At 42.8% G+C, this 22191-nt stretch overlaps 1 protein-coding gene across 1 annotated transcript; it reads right to left on the bottom strand.

Moving 5' to 3' along the window:
* Window positions 1–233: 233 nt before the first annotated feature.
* Window positions 234–16789, bottom strand: atp2a1l (ATPase sarcoplasmic/endoplasmic reticulum Ca2+ transporting 1, like). Its single transcript, XM_061757276.1, has 23 exons — window positions 16511–16789; window positions 16085–16102; window positions 15526–15608; window positions 13667–13771; window positions 10850–10988; window positions 9237–9317; window positions 8631–8716; window positions 8218–8515; window positions 7021–7187; window positions 6860–6948; window positions 6541–6643; window positions 6307–6438; window positions 5231–5347; window positions 4940–5158; window positions 4739–4850; window positions 4441–4664; window positions 4146–4366; window positions 3209–3411; window positions 3037–3122; window positions 2830–2963; window positions 2628–2745; window positions 2277–2394; window positions 234–892 (listed from the first exon to the last, which is right to left on the bottom strand). Exons 1-23 carry the CDS (start codon window positions 16626–16628, stop codon window positions 876–878), a joined length of 2988 nt encoding a protein of 995 aa, XP_061613260.1. The 5' UTR covers window positions 16629–16789; the 3' UTR covers window positions 234–875.
* Between the last annotated feature and the right edge of the window lie 5402 nt (window positions 16790–22191).

The raw sequence follows: 22191 nt of genomic DNA, 5'->3' as shown, positions 1-22191 counted from the left end.
ATAAAATAAGTCAACATGTGGTTCAGAAAACAGCTCTAACAACATCAAATTAGTCTAAACAAAAAAAGACCAATTGACAAAAAGTGTGATGCTTGATGAATCAAATCCAAAAACAATGACATGTATTTGACTCCCTTCTCAAGCGTGGATGTAAAACACGTCATATTTAAATGAGTTAATAAAAAGGAAAAAAAAATCATTAATAATAAAATATGCTCAGCAATACAGGTACACGAGTTTGGCATCATCAGTTTATTTCATCTCATCGCGTAAACAATATATAAGACCAAAAGTGTTGAGACTGCGTGGACATGCCCAACGTGTGTCAAGAGACCACTGACTGCAGCGAGCCTATCGAGTCGAAGCGCTGGCCGCTGGATGGATGTCGGCTTTTCTGCCCTTCGTGAAGTCATTAGCGCAACCCTACAGCACACTTGTGCAGAGCTCGCCAGAAGCGGGGCGCCTGCACGAGGCAGTAAAGACTAAAAGAGTCAAAGTCATGAGCTGAAAAACCTATCATAGGAAAATGGACAGAGGACACAAAAACACAACAGCTGAGAATATCCAAGTTTAACAAAAAAAGTCACTTTTAATACATCATTTCTGAGAATAAAATCTTAAATACTTTAATACTTAATTTGCAAGGACATCTCGCTTTTTAAAATTTCTATCTCCTTCCTTATATAGAGGCTATTTTTATATAGATTTTTGACACATTTTGTTGATTTTTTTTGCACATTTCCCTGTGTTTTATCTATTCTCCTCTGTTGGTTGGTTCAGTTGGGCCTTACGGCTGTGATGCTCCTTCCTCTCTTCCTCTCGAGCTCTTCTCCACCTATTTCTCCCCAACCCTTTTAAGATCTTCTTCTACATCTCTATTTAGCTTCTGTACCTGCCAAGGGAAAAGGAATCAGTCAGGAAGGGGAGATGGTTTGTGGTACAAAATGAAAAAAAAGAAGGACAAGGACTTGAAGTACGCTTGCCAATGTTTTTTGGGAAAATCTTCCCCCAAAAAACGGACATAATCGAAGCACGCATAAAAAAAGATTTCTCCAATGCATTATATGATTGGAGATCAATGTGCATTGATCGAATCTAAGAAAAGCAAGCGACTTAGGGCTGAAAATGTGTCAGTAAATGATGCATAAAGCTTTTCCTAATTCTATTTACTTCCGGGATTTAAAATGATAACTATAGCCACTCTATTCTAGTTCTAGCCCAGAAAAAAAAACAAGAAAAATTATTCCAGTGGTACCCTGACTTAAGAGTGACCTGACTTACGAGTTTTTCGAGGACAATTTTTTTTGTCTTGATTTGCAAGCAAAGATTTTAAGTTACAAGTGTTAAATAGTGGCACTAAACTTCACAACAAGAAGCAGTTTGGCAGCTAATGAACAATTGCATATCAACCAAACCACATAACTATGTCAAACCAAAGTCTGCTAGCTTAATGCTAACGCATAATGCACAATGCCATAGCAGGGCTAACAATACTAGGATCGATGTTGCGGTAATTACAAACCTTTAAACAACATATTTTCACACATGCAGTCAAATCATAAAGCAATACTCACAGGCATATATTCCTTATCCTCTGTGAAAAACGACTAATATTATTGCAGCTTAGTTGCGACGGTCTTCTGCTGTGCTTCATCATCAAATCCATATGATACGAGTATTTTGAGTGACCAACGTGGTCACGGAACGGATTAAGCTCGAAAGTCAAGGCACCACTGAATGCCAATTACGGAACAACACACTACAGAGCAAGCATCGCGACTGTGCTCCTAATGCGGACATACATTCGCTCCAATGCAAATGCGGACAACTGAAACGAGCTGAACTCACCACGGAAACCATCACTCACTGATGTCATGTGACACCAATAATGCGCACAAACACATGGCTCAAAATACATTAAAAAGAACAGGAACTAGCAAAGTAGGCAAACTATGCACAAGGAGGACATATGGGACGAAACATTAACATGCCTTAAAACAACATATACTGGCAGTATGTGGCAGATTTATAGTACCTTACTTTAGTTACAGGCTAACGGTGATGGTGGACTGAATTAGCCTGGAAACCAATAGAAAGGGTTAATTTGACAATGAATGGAGGGTCAGTGATATGATAGCTTTGAGTGAACCTGGAGGATGGGATCACACTTTAAGGATTATGTTAATGATGTTATACATTTCAAAGAAACGCTGTATAAAGAAATCACGGAATGAGATTTGTTATGTCAGAAAGAGCCAGAATGCCAAAATACTTACACTCAACGTAGTTACGGGCCATAAACTTCAACACCTCGTCAATCAAGATGACGGGGAAGGAAAGTTTGAGGACAACAATCCATTGTTCTACAGTCAGATGGGTCAATTTGAAGATCATCTGAGGGGGTGTGAAAGTTTAAGAGTCAGTAGTTGCAGCGTCTAAAGCAACAATGGCGACTAAACCATTGACCATATGATTAGTCGTCACATTTTGACCTGGGAAAAGATAAACAGGTAAGGGGATATGCTAGGAACATGGGAACAAGGGAAATCAGTGGCAGTTTGGGTTTTGGATTCTTTTGAATGTTTATTTCCTTGAAAGTGAAGTGTCCTTAGTGTCAATGAACTTACGGGCAGAGGGTCAACATAGATGATCATGAAGTGCAGGGACATGGAGAGGGTCATGGCAGAAAGCAGCCAGAAGTTACTCCATGGGGGCATACGGATCAGGGACTGGTTCTCAGACAAGCTTGAGAAGAATAAAAAAAAAATCATCTACTTTTGCAGACCTGTTGTGTTGCTATTCACACTCATCCTGTGTTTATGGACGTACCTGTTGAGAGCGTTGCACATCTCAATGGTGACCAGCACGGACAGAGCCATGGTCATGGGAGGAGAGGCCTCAAAGACTTCACACTCAACGCCGGTGAAGTCCTCGTTCTCGTCATGGCACTGCATGAAGTGGGACTGAGGAGAATTTGGTGTTAAATGCGTGTATGAACAGGGAGGCTTGCGACATGGTCGAGAGATAAACACCTACCAATTGGTGGTAGGTGACTGAGGGACCAGTGGTGTCGTACAGGAACCACCAGGCAGCGCCACCAACGGTGGCAGCACCGACGTATCCTGCAGGAAGGGGCCAGTGTAGGTAAAACAAAACTAACAAAAAAAAACATTTGAACAAAAGAAGAGGATCTCTATAATCCACGTACCACCAATGGCCATGTATCTGAAGAACAGCCAGCCAGAGATCAGGGGCTCCTTGGGGGAACGTGGGGGCTTGCCCATGATGTCCAGATCAGGGGGGTTGAAGCCCAGAGCGGTGGCAGGCAGGCCATCAGTCACCAGGTTGACCCACAGAAGCTGCACGGGGATCAGAGCCTCGGGCAGTCCCAGAGCGGCAGTCAGGAAGATACTGGCAAGATAAACATGGAGCGCTCAAACAAAGGCGATACTTGAGTTCGGAAGCTGAAACATGGCAGCTTCCTGATCACGGCATGGGGCCATAAGTAAAATTAGATTTTGGGCCAGATACAAGCATCTATCATCTTTCTTATTCCCACAAGTCCCTACATGCTTGGGCTGCATAAATATCTGCTTAAAGTCTCCGGTGGCTGGAATATATCCCACTGGGTCGTCGCAGGGCTTTTTCATGCTGCAACCATGAGGCGCTCTAAAGCAGCCACACCAGCGCAAAGTCCCGGTCCATGTCAGACTATTTTCCTTTCCAATCCATGCGCTTTTGCCTTTGCCTCCATGAAGTGCACGCTCTAAGGCAGCCACGCCAGCAGACTTTACAAACCGAAGATGTGTTTTCAGGGTAGAGGCCTAGCTAGCTAGCTAACCGCACATGACAAAGGCGCTCAAGGTATTCTATAATGGGGATGGTGGACTCATGCCGGACCCATAAGTGCGTCACTGAGCGCTGCTTTAGCCACGCCCTAAAAAAATCTGAAAAACTCAAATGGTGAAAATAGTTTAGCACTTTAGCTAACAGTTAAGTTTAACTTTATGTTACTCTGTTCTTGCTGAATACTTCAATCTCTGATGACAGTTTTTTGCTCGGAGGGTGGCGGGGGGGGCTGAATGTTCACAGGGCCATACGTAGGTGCTAAGTTTGCTTATGCTTTTCCTGATTGTCTTCCTTACCAGACAACCTCACCCACGTTGGAGGAGATGAGGTAGCGAATGAACTGCTTCATGTTATTGTAGATAGCTCTGCCCTCCTCAACAGCAGCCACAATGGAAGAGAAGTTGTCGTCAGCCAGGACCATCTCAGAGGCAGACTTGGCAACGGCAGTGCCAGAGCCCATGGCGATGCCAATCTCGGCCTTCTTCAAGGCGGGGGCATCGTTCACACCATCACCAGTCTGCGGCAAGACCACAACTCACTGTTTGCTGTCTAGCTTAGGTTCATCATCATCATCTTTTGTGGTCTTCTTACCATGGCAGTAATGTCATCATAACTTTGCAGGTACTCAACAATCTTGGACTTGTGGGATGGCTCCACACGGGCGAAGCAGCAAGCTCTACGGACAGCCTCAGACTGCTCGTGGATGGGCAGGTCGTCAAACTCACGTCCGGTGTAGGCCTTGCTTTCCACATCCTCATCCTCACTGAAGATGCCAATACGACGGCAGATGGCGATGGCGGTTCCCTTGTTGTCACCTGAAGAGCGACAGGAATAAAGTTAGTGATGGTCATGGATGTAATATTTATGCACAATGGAATTGTATACGAACCAGTGATCATAATGACACGGATTCCGGCGTCTCTGCACAGCTCGATGGAGCCAGACACCTCCTTACGAGGGGGATCCAGCATTCCCACGCAGCCAACAAAGGTCAGGTCAGTCTGTGACGAAAGGGTAGCAATGGGACGTTCAGACCTTGTTAACTCTTGGGGACTGCTTAATTTGACTAGTAAGGCCATCGGGCTCTCGCCTCGTATTCAGCAAACTTGGTGGAGTCCTCCAGGTTCATCTCCTGCGGCTTCAGAGGGTTGTCGCAGGTGGCCAGGGCCAGGCAACGCAGGGTGTCACGGCCGGTACCCCAGTCCCTGATGACGGTCATAATCTTCTCCTTGATGGCATTGGTCAAAGGGACGCGGGTGGTGCCAACGCGCACGTACATGCACCTGTCAATCACACCTTCTGGGGCACCCTGTGAAGGCAGGTGGTTTTGACGCCTGTGCTAGGCAAGATGAAATATTTGGCTCAAGAGGATGACACAAACCTTCACAAACATCTTGGCACCGCCGTCACCCTTGGTGGGAGTGCAGTAAACAGACATGGACTTCCTGTCGCGGGAGAACTCCAGGGTGAAGTTCTTCTTCATGAGCTGCTTGATGACCTGTAAACCAAGGAAATATTAGAATTCTGTTAGATACACAGTCAAAAACAACACCAAGTAACAATACAATAACATAGCACCTGTATTGACGCAATGCTCACCACTGGTATGGAAGCTTTTTTTGTTTTGTACAGTGGTACCTTGACATTACTCCTGTATCAAATGAATTTTCTCCATTGGAATGAACCGAAATGCCATTAATCTGGTCCAGCATCCCCCAAAAACACCACAAAGAAAAATAACAGCATTGTATAATATAAAGAAATAAACTGGTTTTAAAAAGTGTACTTATTGTACATAATGTAGTATTTTTTTTGTTGGATATGTGCCTTTAAGGGGTGTGGCCTAGTGAGTTGGTCGCTGGGTTTGTTGTGCGAGTGTCTGGGCGTGAGTTGTGGCCAACAGAAGCTCCATGTTCTCATTTTGAATTTGTGGTTGACTGTTTGCCACGGCCAATGAATGTCTGAAACGGCATCAGCGACTTTGGCTCTCCTTGTCCACATGCGAGGGCACTCGTAAATTTGGGCACTTGTAATCACTGTAGTCTTGATACATGAGTTTTACAGGAATAGAAGATAGAAAATTTGTACTTTTGTGGCCCTGGAACACGTACAACGACTGACAATTTACAGTACTTCAGTTGGTATCTGTAGATGAGGGTAAAGAGACCAATGCCATAAGTCGTTAGGACCCTTGTCCCGCAAGATTCCGTCTGCAATTATGCACCTCATATTGCTATTTACTGAATTGTTCAGGGCCCAAAAGGTACAGGAATCTTTTCAGATTCAGGAAAGAGATAAAAGTCACTTGTCAAGGGAATCAAAGCAGTACCACTGCACTGTCAAGAGCTTGTCCAAATAAAAGTACACTTTGCACAATTCGTTGAGAATATAAAAAACTCAGCAAAATGAATGGAATACGAGGAGAATACTCATATTGAAACGAGAAAGGAATCTTACACAGCAGCAAGCGTTGGCCCTCTCAATTCTGGACAGGTTCTTCACGTTGGAGTTGAACACGTTCATCTTCTCAACCAGGCAGCACAGGGCGGTCTCGGTGGCCTCACCGACCTTCTCATAGATCTTCTTAGACTGGGATGAAGGAAAGCAGTGATTGTTTGTGATCCTTCCATGTTGTGTAGGGAAAAAAAACGGTGGAATTGGACGAGCCGATGCGGAAAACACGGGCTTTACCTCGTTGTAGTCCAGAGAGGAGTCGTTGCACAGGGCGCAGATGGTGGCGAGCTCTACAAGACCGTCGTAGGCGCTGCAGTTGGTCTTTGCACCTCCCTGGGAACTGCAAACCAAGGTAGGAATTCCGGATAAATCCGAGATGTTTTTTGTTTGTTTTTGTTTTATATATTATTGATGGTTTCTATAATTGCAGCATGATAGTGATGGATTGAGTCGGGTAAGTCAGCACTGACGATCTAGCTACCAAATGCACAGCGCCCGCCACAAATTTACAATATTGTACAATATAAGAAATTCTGGTTCAGAATTGCAAACTTACACCTCGCCCTCAGGGGTGTACTTGGATCCAGAGATATCGAAGGCGTCAAGGTCAACATGGCTGCCCTCAACGTTCTTGACAATGAACATCTGCGGAGGAGGAACTCGTCAGGTGTGCTAAACAACTTGCTATGGCCTCTATGACTTTTCCTGTGGACTCACCTTGGTCACACACATCTGGTTGGTGGTGAGGGTGCCAGTCTTGTCAGAGCAGATGACGGAGGTGCAGCCCAGGGTCTCCACAGAGGGCAGGCTTCTGACGATGGCGTTCTTCTTGGCCATACGACGGGTTCCAAGGGCCAGGCAGGTGGTGATGACAGCGGGCAGACCTGAGCCACATAGGAGGACCTTGTTTGTTTCTTTGCTTATCTGACCATGTACAGAAAACATTAAATTCAAGAGTAGAGATGCTCAGTGCTAGATTATAACTTTGTAGATAACATCCATCTATAATCCTGGTGCCAGGAGCAATCCCAGGCAATTGCCCCTCAAACACCGCATAATAATTTCTTTGATTTAAAACGGTTATTATTTAATTCACACCCTTAAAAACACATCAAAATCAATCAATCAAAAATCTGTCGTGATTGTTTTGAGTGCCCCCCTCCCTCGCTTCTCATCCAATAGACTAATCCATCTTCTTACGGCGCATGTGAAGACTTGATGCAGGAAAACAAACTTTTTGGCGCGTTGTGAGGAAAATGAAACATTTTCCCTTTAACCATAACTAAACAAGGTTTCAACCACATAAAACAGCAAAAGCCAGACGCTCTTGTCAATACCAGTAGTACTGCTGTCAGTGTCAATCGAGGATGATGCATTGAGATGAAGTGGAGATTGACGTGAGTGACACTCATCACAAAGATGTATTAAAACATTGAAATGGTAAACTATATTAAACGTACAGTAGATACATGTTTGTCAGTAAAAGCACTGAGAGGATTCACTTTTTTTATTTTAAGGACTTTATCAAGCTCAGGAAATAGGATAATTTTCTCAAATTCACATTTAAAAAAAATTTGATCATCCATCCATCCATTTTCAACAACACCGCTTATCCTGGTTAGGGTCGCGGGACGCTGGAGCCTATCCCAGCTGACTTCAGGCGAAAGGCGGACTACACCCTGAACTGGTCGCCAGTCAGTCGCAGGGTTGATGATCATTACTATTCAAAATCTTTGCAATACACTGATGTGGAGGGTCCAATAACTGGGTTTGCCTTAGCCCCCCAAATGACTAAAAAGGCCCCTTGTCAGTTTCATGGAATTGGATTTAAAGGGGTTTGGCAATTGGCTTTTTTCCTTCAGAAGAACATGTGAGTGTGACAAACCGAGAAGACAGACTTTTGTGCGTGCTCACCCTCAGGAATGGCAGCCACGGCCAAGGCGACTGCGATCTTGAAGTAGTAGACGGCACCGCGGATCCATGAGCCTCCGTGGACGGGGTCGTTGAAGTGGCCGATGTTGATGGCCCAGACGGCGACGCAGATCAGAGAGATGACCTTGGACAGCTGCTCGCCGAACTCATCCAGCTTGGCCTGCAGAGGGGTCTTCTCCTGCTCGGTGGCGGCCATCTGGTCGCGGATCTTGCCGATCTCGGTGGAGACTCCGGTGGCCACAGCCACACCGATGGCCTTGCCGGCGGCGATGTTGGTGCCCTACGGTAGCGAGGAGGAGGAGGACGAGGAGATTAAGACGAGGACTAAGCAGAGGCTCCGAGCGAGGCTGGAACTTTAGGGACAGAAGAAACGATGCTTGTCGGAGGAAGCTTACAGAGAAAAGCATGTTCTTCTTGTCCTGGTTGACGGCTCTGGGGTCCGGAACAGACTCGGTGTGCTTGATCACACTGACCGACTCACCTGAGGGAGGAAATGGACATTTGCTATGAAACCTGAAAGACACACATACGCTACTCTGAAAAGGTTATGGATCTTGCTTGGGCTTTTGGGTGAAATTTCAGGATGAACCCAAGATGTAACATAAGCTTTACAGGTAAACTGAATTTTCATGTCCATTTGTACAATCTTTCAGTACTTTTTGCAGGACTTTGAGCTTGCTCTTCTCTAGCAAGGACCTGAGCGGCAAAATGTGTTTCATCTCGACCCAAAAATTTCCAAGGAGAGTTCTTCTGCGCCTATCGGTGAGTCTTCCAGTCTCTCTGTATCTGCGTTGCAACCTGTTGATGGCACTCTAAGCTCAGTGGACACTTAGTGGACAGTAGTGAAACATTGAAGAGTTGAACATGTGCCTTCAAAAATTTTAAGACGTCACCTGTCAAAGTTAAATTGCCTTTTAGGTTCTTCTGTAAACTTCCCCGGGAAAGCCAACTATCCTTAACCTTTTATGAATAGCGTATGAAGATGTTTGCTGTCAGCTTACCAGTGAGGATGGACTGGTCAACACGCAGAGTGGTGGACTTGATGGAAACAAGCCTGATGTCAGCAGGGACTTTGTCACCAACTGGGAATCACATGCAATCAATGGTTTACATCGACTTGAAGCCTCCATTAGCGTTCCCTTTTTCTTTGAGATACAGAACATTAATGCGCTACTGAAAAATTATGCTTGCTTGTTGTTTGTTTTTAGTATGGAAAATTGAGCATCAACTACTTTAATTGTGTGAAAGTTGATTATTATTCGACACCAACATTTTTAATTTCTTCCCACTTTTTCGACATGCTTCTCCTTCCACATTTCTCTACTGATTCAAACCATTCAAACTTGTAGAGATTCACAAAATTTTGCAATTTCCTACCACGTTCCATAAATCCCCCCCAAATTCCAAACCCTTCACGGTACAATTCCAGAATTTTCACAGCAAAAAGTCCCAAAAATTAAGAGATATTTTACATATATACCGCCTCCTTCCACATTTCTTGACCGATCCAAAACATTCAGGACATCTTGGGAACAATTACCATCACTCAAAATTTCCCAGTAAAATTCCCAAATGAAGCTGTATTTTACATAGTTACCTCCTCTTTGCACATCGACCAATTCAAACAATTCCAAGTCTCACATTGTACATTTCAACGTTTGGATTAACTCCACAGCACTTCAGTTCAGCGTGTCCTTGAGAACAAAGAATTGAAATATATGCAGAAAAGACATGAATTTCTCTGTGAATGAAATAAATGGAATAAAGTAAACTCTGGCATAGCCGTTATCCAACTATTTAGTATATCTACAGCACTGCTATTATAGTATTAGATTATGCAGGTGTACTTAATGTGTCTAGGCATACTGACTGCATAAATATGATGACCTTCTGCAAGAACATTAATTATTTTCACACCCTATAATATTCAAGTGACTGTAAGGGAGACCCTCGGAGCATTTCTATACTTGAGCCGTGGATTTCATAAGGGTGCGGAGGGTAAACCGATGCCCGGCGAGAATGAAGCGCGGGGGGTTGTCAGCAAGAGGGGCAACAGGTGTACATGGACAAGGGAGGGGAGAAGAGGTGCGGCAGGTGCAAGCCAAGGGTATTTATACTTTGTGATTTTGTTTTCCTTCACTCAGCATGTTTTCGCAGCCCAGCGGCAGCGCCACCGTCCCTTGCTTGGCATTGCCTTAAAAAGACATGACGCTTGGCCTTCTGCTTTCTCTATGCAGTCAATTATGCGTCCGGTGATGGACACTTCATTAGGGGCACTCGCACAATGCAATAAACTTGAATGCTAAATAAAATTACAAAAAAATAATGATAAAAAATGCTCAGTTTTGATTGTCATTGTACAACAGGTATTTATTTAACAATGTTTACCATTGTGGTTGCATTCTACCGGGAGCTGTGTCCAAGCGTTGTTTCTAATTTTTTGCTAATTCTGCCTGTCACAATACGTCACTGGCCTAGATAAGACAAACAAAGATAGATGATTTATAGTAAATAAATAATAATTTTCGGACCAATTAACAGAATGATCAGTGATTACGAATCACTGTTGGAAACATTATTTCTCATCCGCATCGAGAGTGTGAACACATCTTACCAGAGACCTCCACGATGTCTCCAGGGACAATTTCTCTGGCCTTGATCCTCTGCACGCTCTTTCTGTCAGAACGGTAGACTTTGCCCATCTCAGGCTCGTACTCCTTGAGAGCCTCGATGGCATCCTCAGCATTACGCTCCTGCCAGGCGCACACATACACACATTCGATCATATTAGTTAAAAACCCCCCAAAAAAGGGGGTTGGGGGGTCAGCCGCAGGGATGTCAACGCAGCTGAGTCGGATATAAACAAAGCCGCGGGTCATCCGCACGCTTTTATGGCGTGCCTTCGTCATGCATTGTTCTACGGCTGACAACGAAGAATGATAAATGCTCTCATTCAGAAAAAAAGCCTTGGCATGGGCGCGATGAACTTCCTCCACTGACAAATGCCTGACAGCGGTGCCAAGCACTTAACGGCGTGCCTGTAGAGGTGTTTGAATAGCACTACAATAGGAATCAGCCAATACCTGCTTGGACACAATCTGTCACATACACGTGGAGGACTTAACACATTTATTGGAGAAGGCGACCAGCCAGAATCATAAGAGTGCTTTCATGCCGACTTTGAAATTTCACTCATTTCTCGACTCACTGAGTTTTCTGTTCAGGAATGCAACTAAATCATTATCATTTGACATTTTAATCAAGAAGTAATGACATATTTTTTTTAAATGATAAGTTTGAAGATTCTTGGATAACGATAATAATAATCAGAAGTCTAATTAATTATTCATTTTGAATTATAACATTAAAAATAGGATTTTGTTCATCTGACCAAACTTGGTGGTTGGTGGTCTAATACATTTAAGCACTGTATCTACTCAAATTATTTCATATAATTTCTCATGCGACTTCTCTTTATTTTGAAATAATGTTATATTTTGATGAAACGAACACAATAATTAAATCCACATGCAAAAGCCAATGAGATTCAAAATAAAAAAATAGTCTTTTATTATCTGTATACATTATTATAATGATAATATAGCTTAGTTTCGATCACTACTGTCAGAGAATTTAATTTGTACTTTATAAAGATTGTTTCATCATGCTAATAATTAATTGTAATAATAAGAAATAATTTTTGCAAGTGTGGTACATTCACCACTACAATCAATTCCAAAGTACAATTCAGTTGTATTTAACGTTGACTAAGTTTAATATCTTTGCATTTAATCTTTAAGAAGAGTTTGTTTTTAAACATTTATTTGGTCCATTTCTTATTTTACTTTTATTATCCATACATACTAATTGAGTCACTATTTAAGTACAATTTTTTAAAAAGGATTTCCCAATATTTAAGTGCAGTATTAATTTTCAAACTATGCATAATGTTATTGTGGCTTACGATCATATTAAATATACTTTTTAGGAATAAAACTGGTCTCATTTTTGATGGTGGTATTTGAAAAGCTAAGTTTTGTTTTTGTTTTTTTTATAGGTGGTACTTGGTGTAAAAGGTTTGAGAACCACTGATGTAATGCATTTGAAAACTTCGGCTACCACATGATTAACATACAGTTTTGTAAATTAACTAAGAATGAGTTGCTGTTGGGTCTTATTGGCATGTGCAGGTGTACCTAATGAAGTGCCCATAATGTATTAATACAGTACACTGGTGTCAAACTCAAGGCCCGGGGGCCAGATCCGGCCCGCCACATCATTTTACGCGGCCCGCAAAAGCAAATCACGTGTGCCAACTTTCACCATTCTTGCTAAGATCTGTGAAAAAAAAATCTAATTGTCATATGTACTAAATAATAAGGTTGAGATATTGTAAGCATTATTTTTTTACCAAGCCCAAATAATATGATGAGGCGATTAAATACAGTATTTATATGGTTGCACAGTCAAAACAGGTTGTGTGAATAGTGGCAACTTTTACGTCTCATTAAATATTCATATTAGAGTGTGGTACTTGAGTGCGTCTGTTTATCTATCCAATGGACAATAGTGGGAAGTAACCATGTACAAATACTATACTTAAGTAGACCTTCTAGGAATTTGCACTTTACGTGAGTTTTTTTTAATTAATTGATTTACCTTTACTCTCTATATTGAAAACAGAAGTGTATACTTTCTACTCCTTACGTTCTGAAAATAGAAAGAAAATATCTTTTTTTTTTCAACCACAGCAGAAGAAGACAGGATGTTTAAAAAAAATAAATAAATAAATAAATAAATTAAAAAAAAAAAAAGGCCTAGATAGAGAAAGGTAAAGTCAATAGCATTTGAGATCTTGACTGACATATCTTGGGGACTTATGACTTAAGGCTGGAAAAACATTAACGGTAAGACATTTCCCATACAGGGCCTTATTTAAAAGAAATCTATTCAAAATAATGTTTACTTATGTACTTCAGTGCATTCAAGTCTGTACTTTTACTTAAGGAAAACATTGAAACCCGTTCTTGTAATATTACCAGTCTTTTTATTTTTCAAAGTACACAAAGCACTTCTACTTGAGCGCAGAGTACGTTTGCTCCCTATTGAGACAGCGGCCTCTTATTTTGTTACGCCATTTGTGGCATATATGGCGACATGTGTGACATTGTTTATGCACGTTGCGCTAAATGGTGCAACACCTCCGTCCGCGGCGGCCAAAAAGCTATTTTGAGTCTCGGCGCTGTAAAAGTGATAGTGTTCCAGTCGAGCATGAAGCGAGCGGGGCTGCCTGAGGTCACCGGAGCCTGTGTGCTTTCTGACATCACCGTAACGGGATCAGCGTGTTATTGCCCAATGTGCCGGGTGCCCCCACCCTTCCTTCCTTCCTTCCTTCCTTCGTCCCTTCCTTCCATCCATCCATCGCACTGACCTGCCATACTCCGACCACAGCATTAGCGATGAGGATGAGGAGGATGACGAAGGGCTCCACAAAGGCAGTGACGGTCTCCTCACCTTCCTCGAACCAAGCCAGAACCTTGAAGGACAAAGAGAGGGTCAATCATACTTGAGCGGGGGTTCTGGAACGGGGTCGGGCAGGCAAAATGGGTCATAAGGGGAGTAAAAAATAACGTAAGCTATTTTATTCATCAGGAATGAAAAACGGCTTTGCGATAAATGCTTGTTGGGTTCTTTATGATGAATTGAGATGAGGGGGGTCTAACGTCGGGCCCAGGGGCCATCTGCGGCCCGCTGCACATTTTTGATAGGCCTACTGCATATTGTGATAATATTGAAGCTGGCCAGTTTCAGAAGGTTACAAGAAAAAGTTAAAAGGTTGAAAGAGTTTTAAATTAAAAAGCTGTATGTTACAAGATATCACTGCAAAAAAAAAAAAAAAAACTGCCCTGATGGGACCAGCCGAAAACCATGACAACAACAACAACACTTTTTTACATTTTCAATTATTTTTTGAATGTAAATAAAGGTTCGATGAAAGTTTGTCACACATTTTTAAAATCTAAAATGTTAAATATTACATTATTTGTTATTTAAAATGTTTCAAGTTGAACTTTACAAGATATCCGGCATTTTTAAAAATTAAGATGTCACAGTAATACTACTAACTTTTTGCTTTGTCACCAAGCTAAGATTTCTTTAAATATGTTTAACTGCTTAAAATATGGAATTGGAACTGAATTTTCTTTCATTGAAAAAAAATCTGAGTCTGAATTAAAGACATTGATTTTTTTAACAAATATCATCACATTTCTAACAACAATTTTGATTCTTAAATTCAAACTGAGATGGCAAAACAATACCACAAGGTAGAACACTTGTTTTATTTTAAAAATTCAAATTCAGGTAGCACAGATATATTTATTTATATCTTGTGGTGTTTATGTGCCATCTGAGTTGGAAATTGAATTGAAAATTTGGAAATTGTTTGAAATTTGATGGTATTTGATGATTGTTGTTACATATTTGATAGAGTAAAAGTATGACTTTGGTCAAACATTTGAGTGTAAGATATGTGACTGTAAGAAAATTCAATGTTAGAAATTGAAACTCAAACTTTGATGGCATTGCTATACTTTCAGGTTTTTTTTGTTGTTGTTTTTTTTTCTGTACGTGGCCCTGAGTGGGAAAAGTTTGGACATCCCTGGTTTAGATGTCCATATGCTTTACAGAGAAAACACTGCACTTAAGTAATGACTGAGGTTACTTAAAGTGTAATAAATGTTTAATAAATGAGTAATAAAAAAATGAAACATTATTTTATGGCCGGTGTAATCGTAATTGGGCGACATCATTGTTATTAATTGGATCTGCATGTCCTTGCGACTCAGAGCCCATCGTTCCTTCCTTGAGTCCTGACCTTTCCCGAAGGATTCAGTTTCCCTCCTCAGCTTCGGTCCTCCCTTAAAATAACCCCCCACCCCACCGCTCATCTCCCTCCCTCCCTCAACCACCCCCCTCTTCACTTTCATGACCCCCAACCCTCCCTCTCGCCCCTCAACATTCACCTTCTAAGGCCATCATGACAGCTGGGGGTGAAAGCCGGCTGCCGGAATTAATACACCTCCTCCTACGACGCGCAATTTGTCTCAAGTTGTCATCTTGCGAAATACACTGAGGGGTCTTGGAGGGGGAATCGAAGAGGGTGGGGGGGACTCGGGGTGGGGGGAAGGAGTCTTGACAGGACTTGTTGTCCCTCACACCACATGAGTTTTAGAGTCCGGATTTAAAATGACAGACCTGGTCGGGCGGCGTGCCCCAGTGTTTACTTACAAAAGAGATGCAGGCGGCCAGCAGCAGGATTCTGACCAGCAAGTCCTCGAACTGCTCGACGATCAGCTCCCAGATGCTCTTGCCTGTGATGTGCAAACAGAGGACAAATCCACCTTGTATTTCCGTGCCAAAGTCAGCAAGGAAAACCCGCGTTTGACGTGCAGAATTGTGAGGATCGTGCAGTCAATCGGTATCATTGAAGTTAACATGAAACCGCAAAGGTAAAATCGAGGCGACTGGACTCCTCACGTGAAGATGTTTCCAAAATCCAAAAGGCTTCTTCAGTTCTAAATTTGAAGTGTGGAGTCTCTGGTTTGAGACCTGAAGTAGCCTTGAGGATCACTACAGGGAGTCTCCACCCCTAAAATGTAAAACTGAAGAAGCCTTTCGGATTAAAAGGTGAAACATCTTCAACAAACAAGAAGAGTCCAGTTGCCTGCTTCAACCTTTGAGGATCACCGTGACCTGGAAAGACTGAGAATCTCCACAGACAAGTGAAGATGAAGGTCACTTGAGCGCAACTGAGTGGTGTTTTGAGGGGTGGGCTTTAAATACTTACCCTCCTCAGCGGGCAGCTCTGGAGGAGGAGAAGAAGAGAAGAAAAGTTCAATGATTCAGCTTAATGAGGCTAATGCATACAGAGATTTGTTGACTCCAAAGAATAAAGCAATTAGTCATTGATGGGCAATCACGTCACATATCATTTAACCCTAAGCCCTCCTAGCCCTTTGAACCTTGCCTAAAATTATCCGAGCTCCCCGGCCCATATATCAGCCAGGAAGCTTCTTGAGCCTGTCACCTGTCTCTCTCGCTCTCTGGGCCATCTTCTTTGGCTATCTTTAAATAGCCTCTCAAAGCCCTCAAAGATCTCTGCTTCTCAATGTCTCACTGCGTGTCAAGCAGCTGTCGCAAGGCCTCGCTAAAAAAGCCATGGCCGCGCAAGCCGAGACCCTTCCCCACTCTTCCCGAGTCTGTCCCGTCTTACCGTTGAAGCCATACTTGTCCAGATTCTTCTTGAACTGGTCTGGGGTCAGACCCGTGTTCTCGTTCACGCCGAAGCAAGCCAGGCATTCTGCCGGGTTCTTGGTGTGTGAGTTCTCCATCCTGTTGGGATAGATAAAGGACTTGGCCGTACGACGGTTCCTGTCCGCGCTCTCTTGTTGGGTCTACTCGTCTACAAGTGTGTGCACCCTTGATCCACCACCCTCGCCCCTAAGCGGCACCCTCCGATTCAGGAGTGCTGGTCTGACAGAAAGAGCAAATAAGCGCATACTTGCTCAGGGTTTTATACCACCTAAGGGTTCCCTGGATTGGTGGACACCCCCCGCTGACACACGCCTTCGCATACCAACATGGGGGGCGCACATGGTGACTGGGAGGGCTCGCGTTGGGGTGGGGTGTGGCGTGAGGTGGAGCAACGAGGAGGTAAGACAGGAACAGGGGGTACAAGGAGGCTTGGATTTTGGGAAAGGAGGTGAAGCGGCAGTGGTGAGTCTGAGGGGGGGGGGGGTGTCACCGCAGATGAAAATGGGATCTGTTTTTGGAACATGCATGGTCAGTGGAATAAGACGAAGAGAGAAGGCGAGAGAGTGTCGTAGGGGATCATGCAGCAGGAGGGTTTTTTTTGTTTTTTTTTTGGGCAGGGGGCGGCGTTCACTGAGTGACAGCTCAACTGGTTTCTGCTGAGGAAGTTGGAGACAGAATGAAATTTGGAGGCGCATGGGAGTCTTTGACAATCAAATTGAAGGCAATGTTTCTCAAGGCGCATATTTCACTTTGGATGAAATTGCACAGCAGACCACTAAAGAAAAAATGTCACAGAAGTATACACTACTCCCAAAAAGTTAGGGATATTGGCTTTTCGAGTGAAATTTCAGGATTAACCTAAAAATGTACTTCAATCATTACAGGGGATCTTAATTTGAACTTCTCTATGCGGTTCAGTGGGCCTCTTCGGATTCAGTTTTTTGCTTAAGAACTTTCAAGACGACCTGGAAGTACTTGGAGGAAAGGTTGTTTGAACTCTGAAAATTCGTAGGAAAGGTGCAGCTTTTAACCCACCTGCATAGGTTACTTCTGAACAACCTTTAAGAAATGGTGTTACCCATAATCCTTTGCAGCAGCAACATTTAAAGAAACAGCTCACCAATGAAGTATACCGAGTCTACGTGAAGACGTTCGGGAGTTTCACGCTAGTGACTTAGAGTACATCAACGATAGTCGCAGTTGCGCGATGGTGTCGGTAGGGAAAATTCATTTTAACAGTGCTGTCTTTCCCACTTTTTCATCTCACCTTAACCGAAGGCAGGCTGGAAGGGTGGGAAATTGGACTTTCTGAATGGGCCCAGTGTTTCAGTACTTTTTGCACAACTCGCTGTTCTCTAACAAAGAGCTGAATGGCAAAATTTGCAACAGGTGCCGTAAGAGATCGTCGGAAGCAGTGAACTATTCAGTTTCACTTGAATTGGTCAGAAAAGCATTATTTATTGACTACAGCTCAGGTATCGGTGTTCGTCTATCAATGCTAATGACGTATAGTGACAGGCAGAACAATTAATTCGCTTCCACTAGATAGAAAGAGGTACAGTTAACGTGTGCATCCACGTGTTGTCCTTCATACAACGGAATAATTTGCTTTGCGTTTATAAGTAAGTCAATTTATGAGTCTGTTGAGACGAAATCATCATCTCATTATGGATACTTTTGTGAAACGCTTGATAAGAGGATAAAGTGAGCACGCCGAGGAGGAATGGGAGCAGGAATGTCCAGAGCAAAGCCGGCATGACACATAATCGCAGCGCAGAGGAGACGCACTGATGGAGGGATGAAGGGGGATCGAATTATATGCCACTTCCCCCCCCTCCCCCAGTTACGAGCAGTGAAGACACACGACCGCACTCACGCTGCGACTCACAATGGCCTCTTGCGGCAGAGTCACCGCATTGAACTGGCCAGAACATTAGGTACACTACACCTGCACAATCTCATGAACTCCGGAGTTGGATAGAAAATTGGCCTTTAACATGGTAATAAAAGTGAATGACAGGTGTATTACTATATTTTTTATTTTAGGCTAGCTAGATAGCTAGCTAGATAGCTAGCTAGATAGATAGATAGATAGATCACACTGGTGGATTGAAAAGCAGATGAAAAGTTGATTTACTATTTCCTTAAACAACAGTAAAGTGTCGTAAACAGGCAGGTGGGGGCTCGGGGAGGTTCGGGGGGCTTCAAGCTGGCGCAACAAGTTAATAAGACGTCAGTTGTCACACGACTGGCCACTCCAGCTCCCACATTTCATCGACCACCATTCCGTCCAGATTGGTAAACAGACATTACAAAGGCCATTCCAGAATTGGGGGGGGGGGGGGGATTAAGGTACCGACATTTTGGAAAAAGCAACCATTTATTTTATGATTGTTTGTGATCTTTGCAAGAGAGGCAAGTAATAAACTATCACATAGTTACATTTGTCCAGCTCAAACCAAGAACGGAACACTTTTTGCTCATGAGTATGTGTTAGCTGTGTTAGCTGCTATGCTAAGAACAAGAACAAACTTTTATATAAAAACTGAAAAAAAAACTTTGATAAGAATGTATTTTTTTGATAATATGAGTAACAGGGTTGAGTTTGAGTGAAACGCTCCATTATAGCTGAACATATGAAAAAACAGATGAGGACTTAGCACCTTAGGTTTACGTGAGCTATTGACGTGATACACACTTTTAAATCTTTAAAAGGACACGGCCCTGTCATTTGTTGCCTCGTCAATAAACACACACTTACAGCTGAGTACACTATTAAGTATTATCTAGCCATTAGCTAACTAGAGAGAGAGAGAGAGAGAGAGAGAGAGAGAGAGAGAGAGAGATAGATAGATAGATAGATAGATAGATAGATAGATAGATAGATAGATAGATAGATAGATAGATAGATAGATAGATAGATAGATAGATAGATAGATAGATAGATAGATAGATAGATAGGTTAGCTAACTAGCTAAACACTAGCTAGCTACGTACGCTGTACGTTAATCATCCTGTAGCTAGCTAGCTAACTAGCTAGCTAGTTAGATACTTACCATTGCCAACATGAACATGCCAGATTATATTGGCTCAGATGTGTTTTTGTAACAATTTGGGGCCTTTTGTTCACGTGTGTTTGGCCCAGAACTTTCTCTTCAGCTGTTGTACAAGCGTTCTGACCTGAGATTTTGGGGGGGCTGCGATTGGGGTCGGCCTGTCAGTGTCTCCCTCAGGGCGGCGCAGTGACATTTAACTCAATATCCCAGAAGGATAGTGTTTCCCAACCCCCTTTCATCCTCCTCCCCGGCACCCTCTGCCATCTTCGAGGCACTACAAGGCAAGCTGGGACACTCGTGGGGGCGCTAACATGCCAGGACATCTTGCCAGGTCTGAGGGATTACTTTGTGCCACCTTAACCCCAACCGCCAAACCCGCCCAGCCCTTCCATCATTTGTGTACACTATCCGTGTTGCCAGATCTGAACAAGTGTTAAGTAGTGCGGGTGCGTGGGAGACGGCTTGGTGGGGGGCTGCGCAGCTGCATGCGCGACGGGGTTACGCAACTGATGAGCATCACTGCAAAATGAGGCGGACAAGGAGACATTTTCAGGCGCATGAGAGATGCACCGAAACGCATGCTCGGAAGTGACGAAAGTACACTCTACTTCAGTAAAAATACAGAGACTTGGAAAAAGTCTTGCAAAAGTAGAAGTACCAATTCAACTTCTGTTCTTATAAGTGTAAAAAAAAAAAAAGAAAAAAAAGTACAGACTGAAATGCTGGCCAAAAGGAAAGTTTTACTGTCGATTATATTAAATACTTTTTTTTATATATGCGTCATTAGAGTCTGAAAGATCTGTCTGTAGCTCTGTACAAGATCGAACCTCTTGTGATACAGTAGTAAAAAAGTAAGCCCACGAGAATGAGTAAAAACAATTTTTTTTAAAAATAAAGCACGGAACACCTTGGCCAATTCCAACATCCTATCTTTGTTAAGCAGGATTTTCTGCAATGACGGTGACCAAAATAAAATTACAGAGTGGACTTGACTGACGTAACACACTTCGGGTGTAACCATCTCCGATTACCCCAAGATGGTACCTAGTCATTGAAGAGAAACTAGCGCAGGGCTCCCACTCATTACAACAGCTAGATTCAGCATAATGGTGAGTTAGCCGAGTGGGAACAGTGTGGGGAAGTGTCACTTTTCATGTTCCCAGTGCGCCGCGCCAAGCAAGGTCTGTGAAGGCATGCTCGGATGAGTTTGGTGTAGAAGAACCTGAGATCCCTGAACTACAGTACATAACGTAACCTCAAATCAATTACACATTTGGGATGCACTACAACGGGAGATTGTGCGCCAGCCCCTACAGAGCTCATATTTCTGAATTTAGGGTAGGGGGGCTACTACGACTACAACTACTACTATACAGGGTCGGGCCAAAAGTGGGTATACACTTTTTGAATTACAGGTACTGTGGAAAATGGAGATTAGAGATCATTAGAGATTGAAAGGAAATAAACTGGTTTTATAGTGTAATCAAGCCGAAAGTCACACACACACACACACACACTCACACACACGCACCGTAGTATCAAGAGTGTTCCTTTAAAAGGCGTGGCCTAGGAAGTGACATCAGAATCTGCAGTTAGTCTGCATGTTAGCATCTACTCCATGCTCCTTGTGAGTGTTTTCATTTTTTCGTCGTGCGTTTGACCATTTTTCCCCGTTTAATAAATGGCTGAAAGCGCGTCCCCAACTTTTATCTGAAGCTCACCCGTAATCGGTCTTTATTGACTCAAATGCACATGCAAATGAAATCGGCCGGCGAAGAGTTGGCAGGAGGAAAAGTTGAATTGAAAGACACGAGTGGTATTGACAGTGAGGACATAATTAGTAGCGGGCAATAAGGCAATGGATAAAGGAGCTACAGTGTCCGCGTTCGCCGGGTACTTTTGACAGCATTAGCTAATAGTAATAATAGAAGTGGCAGCTGAGTCTGTGAATCCAGGATTCCTCCGCTGATATAAATAGAGCAGGTGACACTGTGATGCTGGGCATGGCACCACGGCAGCTTCACACACTTTTTAATTATGAATGTGGAACCATTAGGAGAAAACATACATGACAGCACTCACAGAAAGTTAGGATATCGGGGTGAAATTTCAGGATGAATCGAAAATGCACTACGATCGTAACAGGTGCACTGAATTTAATCTTCTCGATGTCCAACTGTCGAACATTTCTGTACTTTTAGCACAACTTGCTGTTTTTTAACAGGGAACTGCATGGCAAAATTCACAAAAGGTCATTTTTCAAGCAATGTTAGCGTAGAGTCCCAGGTGTAGTCTAAAGTCAGTCTTTTCTAGGGATGGGAATTGATAAGAATTTAACGATTCTGATTTTATTGATGATAATGCTCATTGATTCTAATTGGGTGAGGGAATGAATTAATACCAATGATATATGATATAATTATATGATTAGGACTGCAACTAACGGTTAGTTTAATAATCAATTAATCAGTCGATTCATTTTTTCAATTAAATCGAAAAAAAATAATTTCCCCATTCTATTGAAAAACAGGACATTATTTCAAATTGATAGTGCAGAAAATACACAGAAATTGATTAGTGTTCA

This window comes from Phyllopteryx taeniolatus, chromosome 19 (assembly GCF_024500385.1).
Source record: "Phyllopteryx taeniolatus isolate TA_2022b chromosome 19, UOR_Ptae_1.2, whole genome shotgun sequence".
Lineage (NCBI taxonomy): Eukaryota > Metazoa > Chordata > Actinopteri > Syngnathiformes > Syngnathidae > Phyllopteryx > Phyllopteryx taeniolatus.
Note: the sequence above shows the minus strand (reverse complement) of the source record. Positions and strands in the feature narration are given on the sequence as shown.